General features: G+C 54.0%; 2 protein-coding genes across 2 annotated transcripts; both read left to right on the top strand.

The window, feature by feature from the left end:
• Positions 1-133: 133 nt before the first annotated feature.
• Positions 134-3,186, top strand: LAMTOR2 (late endosomal/lysosomal adaptor, MAPK and MTOR activator 2). The gene is made up of 4 exons (XM_001499855.6): positions 134-357; positions 663-825; positions 2,687-2,776; positions 2,997-3,186. Exons 1-4 carry the CDS (start codon positions 290-292, stop codon positions 3,051-3,053), a joined length of 378 nt encoding a protein of 125 aa, XP_001499905.1. The 5' UTR covers positions 134-289; the 3' UTR covers positions 3,054-3,186.
• Positions 3,187-4,003: 817 nt separating this feature from the next.
• RAB25 (RAB25, member RAS oncogene family) lies at positions 4,004-11,332 on the top strand. The gene is made up of 5 exons (XM_001499749.4): positions 4,004-4,671; positions 7,701-7,896; positions 9,654-9,847; positions 10,489-10,569; positions 10,981-11,332. The coding sequence occupies exons 1-5, from the start codon at positions 4,629-4,631 to the stop codon at positions 11,106-11,108; spliced, it is 642 nt and encodes a 213-aa protein (XP_001499799.1). The 5' UTR covers positions 4,004-4,628; the 3' UTR covers positions 11,109-11,332.
• The last annotated feature ends 623 nt before the right edge of the window (positions 11,333-11,955 follow it).

Here is an 11,955-nt window from a genome sequence, read left to right as displayed (position 1 = left end):
CAACCCCTTTCCTTTCACTCCCGCTCTTTTCCCCCATAACCGCGTGGTCTCGCTGGAAAGGCGAGCCATAGTTCCCAGAGTGCCTCGCGAGGCTACAAGGAACTACAATTCCCAGTGCCCCCCGCGGTGGGGCGGTGTTGAGTCAGAACCACGCAAGCCAGGCCAGGAAACTACAACTCCCAGGACGCTCCAGAGCAGGGCAGCTGGACTACGGGAAGCGGCAGGCGGAGGCCCGCAGGAGGAAACTCAGGGATCTGGGTACAAAAGTCCGAGGTTAGGAGCCGCAGGCATGCTGCGTCCCAAGGCTTTAACCCAGGTGCTGAGCCAAGCCAACACTGGAGGTGTCCAGAGCACCCTGTGAGTGCGGACCGAGGATCCGAGCGCGAGCACTGGAGGGGGGCGGCGCGAGGCTCTCCAAGGGAGGGGTCGGGTAGGATCTCCGGGAAGGGAGGAGGTGGCAGAGGAGGCAGCAGCTAGGGGACGGCAGAGAAAGCCCCTCTCGAAAAGGGACACAGACGTGGTGGGTGCTCGGGGCACATTCCAGGACACCCTCAGCCCAGACCCTTGCTTTCTAGAAGCGCTAGTGACGGGAGTTGGGACGGAAACCGAGGCATTTTACTCCCGTCTCGACCACGTCGGTGTTTCTCGCCGTCCCTTGCCAGGCTGCTGAATAACGAGGGATCTCTGCTGGCCTACTCCGGTTACGGGGATACGGACGCCCGGGTCACCGCAGCCATCGCTAGTAACATCTGGGCCGCCTATGACCGGAACGGGAACCAAGCGTTTAATGAAGACAATCTCAAATTCATCCTCATGGACTGCATGGTATGGAGAGGGAGCCGCTTCCTCTGTCGTGGAAGGGGAACCCGAGGGGGCGAACTGGACCCCATCCTGGATGGTTGGAGGGGCAGGGACAGGATCTCTGGAAGATTACTAAGAGTTGGTCTGCAGCAGCATTTATAATAGGCAGGACCCTATGCATCAAGTGGTGGTGAGGAAGGAGCCCTGGACCCGAGGTCTGACTGGGGTTCTGGTCTCAGCCAGCCACTTAACGTTTGTGGAACCTTGGGTAAGTCACTTAACCTGTCTGAGCTTCCATAGCACATCTCTAAAGTGGAAACAACACTCCCACCCCGACCCGGGCCGCCCAGGGTTCTTGTGAAGATAAATGAAAGAGTGGATATAAACTGTCTAATGATGTGCAGACACAAAGTGTTGTCATTGCAAATTCACAGACTCACAGAAGCGTGGCAGAGTCCCCAGACCCTTGGCCAATCCCTTCAGTTTACAGAGAAAGGAGATGAAGTCCAGAAAGGGGAAGTGGCCATTAGGCTGTGAACTTCTTGGAAACAGAAACTGTCTCACTCACCTTTGTATGTGTTCAGTCAACAGATTTTTAGGTCCCTGCAATGTTCTCAAGACTGGGGGAAAAAATAGCAAATAGGACAGACAAAAACTATAGCCCTAATGGAGCTTGGTCTTAGATATACTTTAAAATAAGTAAAATATGTATGTTTTGTAAAATAAGTGTGTAAACATGTTTTTAAAAATAAGTAAAATATGTTATTTAAAAAAGTAGTATGTTAGGTATTGAAAATGTTATGGAGGAAAATAGAGGGGCATATGTGTTAGGGACAATCTGACTGCAAAGGTGACATTTCATCACAGATCTGAAAGAAGTTGGCAAGCCATGTGGCTATCTAGGGGAAGAACATTTCTGACAGAGAGAACACCAAGTGCAAAGGCCCTGAGGCAGAATGATGCCTGGTCAAAGATCAACAAGGTTGATGTGGCTGAGGTGGCATGAGAATGGAGGAGGTTAGTAGGAGCAGAGGCCAGAGAGGCAGGGAGTATAGCACCTGCCTCCCAGCACCCAGTGGATACCTAGTGAAAATTTGCTGAGCCGAATTGAAAAGGCCCCACGAGTGAACTCTCCAGGAAAGAATTCCACTGTCTCAGCTGCCTACCTCTTCCTCACCCCCTGCCCAACCAAGGATGCCATTTCAGTTCAACTGACGACTCCTGGGTGCCTAGCCTAGGGCTGGTGCTATAGGGCAATAGCTTTCAAACGTTTTGGTCCCAACCCAGCCATAAGGATTACATTTTGTCAGAGCCCAGTGCACACATACACCCACTAAATCAAAAGTTTCATGAAAAAGTACTTCGCTTACTATGTGCAGTGCTCCTCATTTCTCTTCTTTTCATGCTGATCAGCCTTCTTAATTGATCTCCTAACCCTGGGGTCAGACTTGCAGTTTGAAAAGCATTACCGTGGGAAAAGAGGAGAAATACAAGTTGGGTTACTGCTCCCAAGCCCCTTACAGTGTCTTTGGGGTGAACCCATAATAATAACATCACCCATTTGGACAGCCCTTTGCAGATGCAAGACTCCTTCATGTTTACCAGCACCCTCACCAACTGGGGTGAGGTGGGGTTACAGAAAAAGAGAAACCAAGTTCCTGCGAGATTAAGTTTCCCAGGGTAACTTGGTTAGTGGGTGGCTATGCTGAGGCTGGAATCGGAGCTCAGGACCCCATGTCCAGGGCTGTGGCCAAAGCCCAGAAGCTCTTGCCGTGCCCAGGCCATGGAAGGAAGATATAGTCTCTCTCAAGAGGAGCCCTTGGGGGAAAGAGCGGGCTAAAGGTGCCAAGCAGAAAGTCACATCCCATGATATCACCCCCACCAGGAGGGCCGCGTAGCCATCACCCGAGTGGCCAACCTTCTGCTGTGTATGTATGCCAAGGAGACTGTTGGCTTCGGAATGCTCAAGGCCAAGGTGTGTATGTGCCCATCCCTCCACAGCCCTGGGCTCAGCCTTTGTGCTCCATTACTGTGTCCATTCCCATACCCACCACCTTCTGGAGTCCTTCTCATGTCACCCAATCAGTGTCTGGTGTGGGCTAGGGGTGGGTGCTCAGCATTGGGTGTAGACCTGGATTTGGGATCCCTCTAGTGCAGGCTGTGTGTGGGACTGATTTCTGCTCTCCCTCTTGCAGGCCCAGGCCTTGGTGCAGTATCTGGAGGAGCCCCTCACCCAAGTAGCAGCATCGTAATGGGCATTGGTGGAAGCTGGAGTCAGAAAAGAGAGATGACCATTTGGAGGGGCAGGGCCCCCTGGGGAAACCTTCCTGGACTGTGGAGGGAGGGTAGGACTTTGTTTTTTCCAAGAATAAACTTCAACTCCTGTCTTGTGTCTTGGCTGCTTTCTTGGGTGGGAGGAATCAGAGGAGATAGGAAGGAGCAGGGGATGCTTATAGGATTCTTCATGTTCTGCAAGGATGGATTTCCACCCACTGATTTCACTATGACCTCCAACAACCAAATGGTTTGGGGCAGTGGTGCCTCAGCTCCCTTGGCCTCTCCGGTGGTGTAACCTCACCTGGCCCCTGCCACTCAGAGCTGAATCTTACCCACATGGTAGCAAAACCTTGGGAGTGAGCTCAGAGGAGGAAGGGGCTGGTGGGAGGTCATGTTGAACATAGAGAATATAGGGCCCTGGGCATTCAGGGTCCTTTAGTCCTGACTGTCAGGGGGAGCTTTTTCTACTCTTGGGGTTGGGAGGGCGCCCCCTAGCTGCCTGCAAGGGACCACCCCTTTCATCTTCTCCCAGATATTCCTATGTTCACATAGACCCTCTCCAGATCTTGAAGCCCTTTGGAGATGGATGGCTTTGCTGTAAGGCCTCAGGTTCTGGAGAGGGAGCAAAAGAAACCCAGAAGACCTCTCAGAGGCTTTCATCTCCAGATCCTGCCCCTACACTCAGACCCCTCACCCCATCTGGCTGTTTCTGCCCCAGGTCTCCCCCTACCCAGTGTCCTTAGAGCAGGTCTGGATGGGGAGCTACCAGTCCCTTCCCAGTGCCATAGGAAGGGACCCATCTCAGGGAAGAGGTAGGTTGCAAATTCCAGCTCCACCCAGGGTGAGGCATACTGCCCGTCCCAGGCCCTGGGCTGTCGGGGAGGGGCAGAAGTTGCTGTGCCAGAGATGCAGCTCCCCCAGAGCTCTGCACGGCAGCAGGGTGACTGGCATCCCGTCAGCCCCAGGCCCTCGCCCCAACAGCCCTTCCTCTGGTTCTCCCAGATACCAGCTCTGAGGGCTCTGAAGGGAAACAGGAAGTCAAGTAGATTTCTGTTCCCTGAGAGGCTCTTTCTCACTCACTGGTGGCTGGGCCCACCTGGCCACAGGTCTCAGGTGCCTAGCCAGGCGTGTTCAGTCCTCATCTAGCTCTCTGAAGGTCCTGTCCTGCTATCAGCCCCTGGAGCCTGCTCACCTGCTTGCAGGAGGAGCCCAGGCAGAGAGCAGACACCCAACCTGTCTAACCTGTCTGACGTCATCGTCTCTCCACCCACCTGGGCCCCAGGTCTCCAGCCGCCCCGCTCTTCCTGTTCTCAGCTTCCGTCCTCTCAGCTTCCCTGCAGCACTCCCACCTGCCAGAGCTGAGCCTCCCTAGGCCCTGCCTAGCCTTAAGTCAGCCCCCAATCCCTCTGGCTGCAGAAGTTTCTTTACCTCCAATGAGAGGAGGGGCGGATCCAGGTCTCTTGAGAACTGAGGGTTGAGGGCGTTGCGCTAACGCATAGACACGGCACCTCTGCCCTTGAAGACACTTGTACCCTCCATGCGGAGCCAAGATGGGGAACGGAAACGAGGAAGATTATAACTTTGTCTTCAAGGGTGAGTTGGGTTCCATAAAGAGAGTGGAAGCCTGAGAGAGACCCATAAAGAGACCAACAGAGCCAGGGGTGGCCCCTTCCTGTTTTCTCTCTCTTACCAGGATGCACCCCTACCCCCCACCCCAGGGCTCATCATTCCTTTGGATAAGAAAGAAGGCTGCAGGGAGTGGGGGAGGGTCTGGTTACTGGGGCGAAAGCCCTGGAGCTGCTGGAATGCTCTCCTGTTGTAAATAATGATGGTGATCACTTCTTAATAGTGTTGAGTTAGGCTCCTCTGCCTCATTCCAAACAGAAGCCCAAATCCCTGGGAATAGGCAGCCACTGCAGCACAAGAGATGGAGGTCAGACTTCAGAGAGGACTTCTCTCCTGAGAAGAGGGGAAACAAGCAGACTTAAAAGGAAGAAACTCATCTTTCTGGGCAGATGTATAGGAAAGGAAAGATTTATTTCATCACGGGGCTGGGTGAAGACATAGGGAAGCTGTAATGATTTGGGAGCAGGGTCTAAATAGGATCCGAAGGACTCTTCGTGGCCTTGTCTGCTGTCCCTTGGCAGACCCCTTGGGCCCAAATACCAAGCGCTAGGTTCCACTTGGCTGTTCCTGGAAGTGTGTGTTTCTTTCCTGCTCCTTTATCTCAGCCGCGGTGCTTGGCCCCTCTATTGTCCCCCCCTCCCCCCCCCGCCACGCCCACCTCCACGCCTCCTTCAGGGCAGGGTGGACCGGCGGAGCTCTGATTCCCTCTCCAGCCACCGCACCCCATGCCTCTCCCAGCCTCAGCCCCACCCTCTCGTAGGCTGGGACTCTCAGGCATCTGGGTTGAGGAACCTGTACTGTACTCCCGGCATCCTTCCCAGGAAGGGGAGGCTGGAGAAGGGTTAGCAGTAGTCTGGGGCAGTACTGCTACTAGTGACTGCCGTTTATTGAGCCCTTAGCATGTGCCAGCCACTAGCTCATTAATCACAACTCCAGAAGTTATCTTCTGCTCTGAAAGCATCACGATCAGGAGCCAGACTGAGTTCAGATCTCAGCTGTTCCACTTACTCGTTATTGCAGGTTGGGGTCTCCAGAAGCAGACCCTGAGAAGTTCAGGGTGTAAGATGTTTATTAGGGATCAACACCAGTGAAAGGAAGGGAGAGGAAACAGGACTGGGCAGCGGGAGAAGCAAACTGCAGCACAGGATCACAAAGCCTCGGCCAAGGGCGGGCAGCCCCGTGATCCCCTCACCTTGCACTGGAGGCGGGCTGCCCAGGAAAGGCACGACCTCAGATACAGCTGCTGTCTGCACCAGAGGCGGGTGCTGAAGGAGCTGACAGCTGGAAGCCGCCTGCTGACTGCACTCCCTGCAGCTGGGGACCAGTCCTTCCTTGAAGCCAGATCTGGGCAGCACACCTCTGTGTTTACCACGCTGGCTGTGTTACCTTGTGCAAGTCATTTAACCCCCCAAGTGCCACCGTTTCCTTTTCTGTAAAAATGGGATGAGAATAGTAATGGTACTTGCTTCATGGCATTGAGGATTAAATGAATTAATATGGGTAAAGCCTTTACCCAGAGTAGGCACGTACTAGGTACTCAGTCAGTGTTAACAATTAATATCTTCATTTTACAGATGAGGATGAGACAGAGTAAGTAGCTTATGAAAGGTCACAGAGTCAGTATGCAAACCCAAGTCTGTCTGACTCCAAAGCCCTCGCCCTGAGCACCATTTGGGCCTGAGGAGAGGGCATGGAGCCCACGCACCAGAGGGATGGGATGGGGATGAAGTTCCCAGTAGGCGAGAGGCAGGAACGCACACACACGTGCAAATCCTGTTACCCACACACACCCATAAGTTTCCTAGCTCTTTCCTGCCCTACACAAATAAGGACTTTTTAAAGTTGGAGGAGGCCTTTATAGATTTTATAAACAAGGAAACTGAGACCCAGAAAAGGTGAGCCACTTGTTCAGGGTCACATGGCTAGTCAGAGCCTGAGTCGGGATCAGAGACCCCAGAGTATGTGGCTCCCAGGGCGCCAGCCCGCTTCTCCAGAACCACTCTGGGTGGCCTCTAATCCTGGATGCTCAGCTCAGTGTCAGTGCAATTTGTGGGTCATACTTACATTAGCCCTGGACACTGTACCCCAGCCCCCAGCTCACCCATGGTGGACACTGCCCACCAGCCCAAAGGCTCCTCATAGCCCCTCTGATGGATCCTTGTCCCTGGAAACCTGGAGGTAAAATCACTGGCCCAGTAACAGCAGTCATAACAGTAACAGTTTTGCACACTCACTATATCCTGGGCAATATCTCATTTACTTCTTACAATGACCCATAAGATAGTCACTATCGTTATTACCATTTTTCATATGCAGAAGAAAGTCAGAGAGGTTAAATAACTTGCTGAAGGACACATGGCTGGTCCAACACCCAGCCCCATGGTCTTAATCATGCAAGACTGCCCCTCCTTTATGGGACAACTGGATCCTAACTTCTTATACGCATATCTCCATACCTTGCCCCCACCCATAGACATGTCACCTGCCAGCTTTCTTCTCACCCACACCTGTTCACATCTCTGCTCCCATGCAAACACTCACACCAAACCTCCCTCTTGTCCTCCCACCTCATATACATAGAAACATGCTCAATGTTCTCATACATTCTCCCTAGTCCAGAAATATGCATCCTCCCCGCCAGGCCTTCCATCATCCCTGTCCACATTCACACACTCTGCTAACCACTCCACACAACCCCTGAACAGTGACATCCACAAACTGCCCACAGACATCACTCTATCACTGGAAACCCAGGCTGACTGTCTGCAGCCTGTCCCAACAGACCAGGCCCAGAACACTTAAAGAGTCCCTTAGCCCATTTCAAACTTATGGATGCATCAAGCAGGGTTGCAGACCCCATTCTCTGCCAGGAGACCTGGCTCCCTCCTCAGTTTTCTGAGCTTAGCTCCCCTTTTCTGACCAACAGACCCTCCACGCTCAGGCAGGCTTGGGGCCGCTCTGGTCCAAGCTCAGCCCTTATCTCTCCACTCCTTCAGTGGTGCTGATCGGCGAGTCAGGAGTGGGGAAGACCAATCTGCTATCCCGATTCACGCGCAATGAGTTCAGCCACGACAGCCGTACCACCATCGGGGTTGAGTTCTCCACCCGCACTGTCATGCTGGGCACCGCTGCTGTCAAGGCTCAGATCTGGGACACGGCTGGCCTGGAGCGATATCGAGCCATCACCTCGGCGTGAGCCTGGGGCTGGGGGGCTGCAGAGGGCTGGGGGTGCTTGGGAAGTCAGGATGCACCTCTGGAGGAGAGGTAGAGGAAGAGAAAGAGGCAAGGGCACTTAGCAGTATGCTCCCTAAATGGGATCACAGGACACCATGGCTGGTTGAGGAGACACAAGTATTGTGAGCCACAAAGAGTCTAGACAGGATATAGTGATGCTGACTACTGGGACTAAAAACAAGAGTCATTGCCACCACTTAGAAGTCTTTGTTGGGGCCGGCTTGGTTATGTAGTTGTTAAGTTTGCACACTGTGCTTTGGCAGCCCAGGGTTCGTGGATTCGGATCCTGGGTGAGGACCTACACACCAGTCATCAAGCCATGCTGTGGCAGCATCCCACATACAAAATAGAGGAAGATTGGCACAGATGTTAGCTCAGGGACAATCTTCCTCACTAAATAAATAAATAAATAAATAAAGTCTTTGCTCTGTGCCCAGGGAGGTACAAGGCACTTTACACTGGGCATTTTATGTAATCCTCAAAATACCACAGGAGTAAGGTGCTACCGTTAATCCAGTTTAAATACAAGAAGGTTGGGGTTCAAGCAGGTGAAACTAGGGTGGAGCTGGGATAAGGGCAGGCTCCCGGATCTAGTGTGCCCCTCACTTCTGCACAGTGCTTTGACATCTAACCACAGAAGGGAAGGGCAGGCCCCCTCAGCTGCGTATTTTTTCTTAAATTAATTAATTTATTTATTCATTTGAGGAAGATCACCCCTGAGCTATCACCTGCTGCCAATCCTCCTCTTTTTGCTGAGGAAGACTGGCCCTGAGCTAACATCAATGCCCATCTTCCTCTACTTTATATGTGGGATGCCTGCCACAGCAAGGCTTGCCAAGCAGTGCCATGTCCGCACCTGGGATCCGAACCGACGAACCCTGGGCCACTGAAGTGGAACGTGCCCACTTAACTGCTGCGCCACCGAGCCGGCCCCTCAGCTGAGTTTTACAAAGACTCAGAGGATGCAGAGAAAATTAGGCCTCCTGACATCATGTGCAGAGGCCTCCCAGTCAGTATCAGGCCAAATGTGAGAAAGGTGGTGTGTGTGTGTGTGGTGGGGGACAGCACCTGCTAGGGGGCAGGAAGCAGGAGTCAGGAGCTTAGTTACCCACCAGCACGACATGCTCATCACTCTTGGACAGGTCACCTGACCTCTTGCGAGCCTCAGTGGGCTCATCAGTAAAATGGGAGTAATTAGATGTCACCAGTCCAAAGAAGCCCCATCTAACTCCAGGAGTGAAGCTGGATGCTTGCAAGGATGCCTTGGATGGTCAAGTCAGGGATTGCTGCACGGGGTAGGCATTTAGCTAGTTCCAGAAAGATGGCCACAGGGAGAAGAGGGCACTGTGGGTCAAGGAGCCATGTGAGGAAGATCTTGAAGGTGGGGCATCCAGGAAGCAGATTTGACCGCAGCCCTCAGATGCACTGGTGGATAGCAGGGGCTAAAATCAGAACAAAGGACCTGAGGAGGCAGATGGGCTATGGAGGAAGAGGGGAGCCAGGACCAGAATGCCTGGAGGGCTCTCAGCATGAGGCATGGGAGCCGAGGGCTGCCCTGTCTGGGTTTGGATCCCTGGACCTCAGTATTCCTATTTCCCCATTGCTGGTACTCATCTCTGGCTTTTTGGCTTGAGGCTTTGCTCTGAGGCTCAGCCTGTCCTCCCTGACCTCCCCTCTGTCCAACCCTCTACCCATGCCCTGGCCCCCCTCCCCAGGTACTATCGTGGTGCAGTGGGGGCCCTACTGGTATTTGACCTAACCAAGCACCAGACCTATGCTGTGGTGGAGCGCTGGCTGAAGGAACTCTACGACCATGCCGAGGCCACTATCGTCGTCATGCTGGTGGGCAACAAGAGTGACCTCAGCCAGGCCCGGGAGGTGCCCACTGAAGAAGCCCGCATGTTTGCTGGTGAGAGCCCGCCACGATCTAGTCTGACCCTCCAACCCGGCCCATGAAATCCCAGTGCCTGCCCCCTAGCCCTGCTCCCACCCTGGGGCCCCAACCTGGACTTCCTCCATAGGGTCCCCTACCCCCATCCCCTCTTCCTCAGGATCTCCAGCCCTTCCCTTCTGTGACCCTGTGTCCCTCGTTATGTCCCACCACTCGCCCTGAGACTGTCTTTAGGGGCAATTATTTATAGCTGCTTTTAAGACGGCCCCACCCCTGCAAGCAGGGAAGCTCCCCTTGACCATCTCTGTTCACATTTTCCCCGGGAGTTTTCTGGGGTTTAGAGGCAGCAAGATGTAGTAGTTAAGGGTGCAGGCTCCGGGGTCCCACAGCCCAGCCTCACATCTCTTTGGCCAGTTACTAGACATGGGACACTGAGCAAGTTCTTTAGTCGTTGTCTCTGTGTTTCGGGGCTTCCGTTTCCTCTTGTATAAAAAAGGGATAATATTCAAACCTACCTCATGGTTGTTTTAAGGAATAAATGAGCTACACATGCCCAGGGTTTAGCACATAGCAAACATACACAGTAAACATCAAGTAAATGTTATTATTATTATTGCCTTTGACCCCTACCATTAATGGTGTGTTTCCTTTTCTGTCAGAAAACAATGGGCTGCTATTCCTGGAGACCTCAGCCCTGGACTCCACCAATGTTGAGCTGGCCTTTGAGACGGTCCTCAAAGGTCAGAGCCCCTGCCTCAGTTTGGCACCCCTATTCCATCCCTGGGCAGCGGTAGGAAGGCAGACACCCAGCCCTCACCCTAGTTGATTCCTCAGCCCCTTTGTGGGCCCCCAGCCTCCTCAGAGCGTCCCAGCATCGGCTCAGACCCTCCTAGCGCCCCCTACTCAGCCCGGAGCTTAGGGAAGGAAGCAGAAGGCCACACTTCCCGGGGAGCTGAGTGTTAGTCCTTCTCCACTCAGGTAAGTAGAAGGAACCTGGGTGCCCAAACTCAGCTTCCTTCCAGCAAAACCTCCTTCTTCCTCTAAGTGCAGCCACCCCCAGGACTAAGACAGGGGCATGCAGTGTGTGTGTGGGGAGCATGGGCTCTAAATCTTCTGACCTGATCACTGCCCTCTGCCCTCTGCCCTCTCAGAGATCTTTGCAAAGGTGTCCAAGCAGAGGCAGAACAGCACCCGGACCAATGCCATCACCCTAGGCAGTGCCCAGGCTGGGCAGGAGCCGGGCCCTGGCGAGAAGAGGGCCTGTTGCATCAGCCTCTGACCTTGTCTAGCACCAACCCTGCCCACTGGCTTTCTGGTGCCCCCCAACCCCACGCCAGAGGCAGGACCTTTCCCTGCCCTGTGGTTCCAGATGTCAGGGTGGCAAGCCCCCTGTTCACAGCTCCCCAGAGCTCTAAGGGCTTCATGCTCCACCCCCCATATCTCTATTATCTGTCCACCACCTTACAGACTAGGGCCCTCAAATAAAGCTGTGTTTTGTATCAATGCCTGGCCATCATTCTGCCTCCCATCTGTGCCTCTTCCTTAACTCTGGCCCCTCCTCTGAGTCCCTATTCCCCTTCCCCTCCCCCTCCCTCCATCCCCCCCACCATACCCACTGCCCCCCAGGGCCAGCTGCCTCTGGTGTCTTCTGGTCTGGGGACGGTGCCAAGGGGGCGGGGGGTGCCCGCCCTTCCCTCTGCCAACCCCCAGGGCAGGTGGGGGAGGGAGGACAGCATGGCGGAGAGGGGGTATCTGGAAGGCGAGACAAAGGAAACCATCGGCGGGCACCATCTGGTGCCCAAGGCCATGGTGCCAAGAACTGAGGTCACTCCAATGCCAGGGGTGAGGGGAGGAGGCAGGGGGAGATATTAGAGAGAAGGGGGAGTCAGGGCCAGCCCTGTCTGTGTGTGCTGGGGAACGGGTTTAAAGCCTGGGCGGCGGAAGGTCCAAGTCTTCCATTCAGTTTTCTGCCTGATCCAAAAAAAGAGTGGGTGTGGTGTAGGGACGGACTGAATCTGGTGGGGATGAGTGGGGAGGGTCTGTCTCCCAGCTCTCTGCCCCTTCTCCATCGAGCCCAGGAGCTGGCTGTCCAGACAAATCTCGTCACCCTGCCTCGCCTTCTCCTG

The sequence above is a fragment of the Equus caballus genome, chromosome 5 (genome assembly GCF_041296265.1).
Source record: "Equus caballus isolate H_3958 breed thoroughbred chromosome 5, TB-T2T, whole genome shotgun sequence".
Lineage (NCBI taxonomy): Eukaryota > Metazoa > Chordata > Mammalia > Perissodactyla > Equidae > Equus > Equus caballus.
Note: the sequence above shows the minus strand (reverse complement) of the source record. Positions and strands in the feature narration are given on the sequence as shown.

Coding starts and splice junctions, on each gene's coding strand:
- LAMTOR2 (XM_001499855.6), top strand. CDS start 290: ATGCTGCGTCCCAAGGCTTTAACCCAGGTGCTGAGCCAAGCCAACACT. Junction 826..2,686: donor TCATCCTCATGGACTGCATG/GTATGGAGAGGG, acceptor CACCCCCACCAG/GAGGGCCGCGTAGCCATCAC. Junction 2,777..2,996: donor TCGGAATGCTCAAGGCCAAG/GTGTGTATGTGC, acceptor TCCCTCTTGCAG/GCCCAGGCCTTGGTGCAGTA.
- RAB25 (XM_001499749.4), top strand. CDS start 4,629: ATGGGGAACGGAAACGAGGAAGATTATAACTTTGTCTTCAAGG. Junction 7,897..9,653: donor TATCGAGCCATCACCTCGGC/GTGAGCCTGGGG, acceptor CCCCCTCCCCAG/GTACTATCGTGGTGCAGTGG. Junction 9,848..10,488: donor AGAAGCCCGCATGTTTGCTG/GTGAGAGCCCGC, acceptor CTTTTCTGTCAG/AAAACAATGGGCTGCTATTC.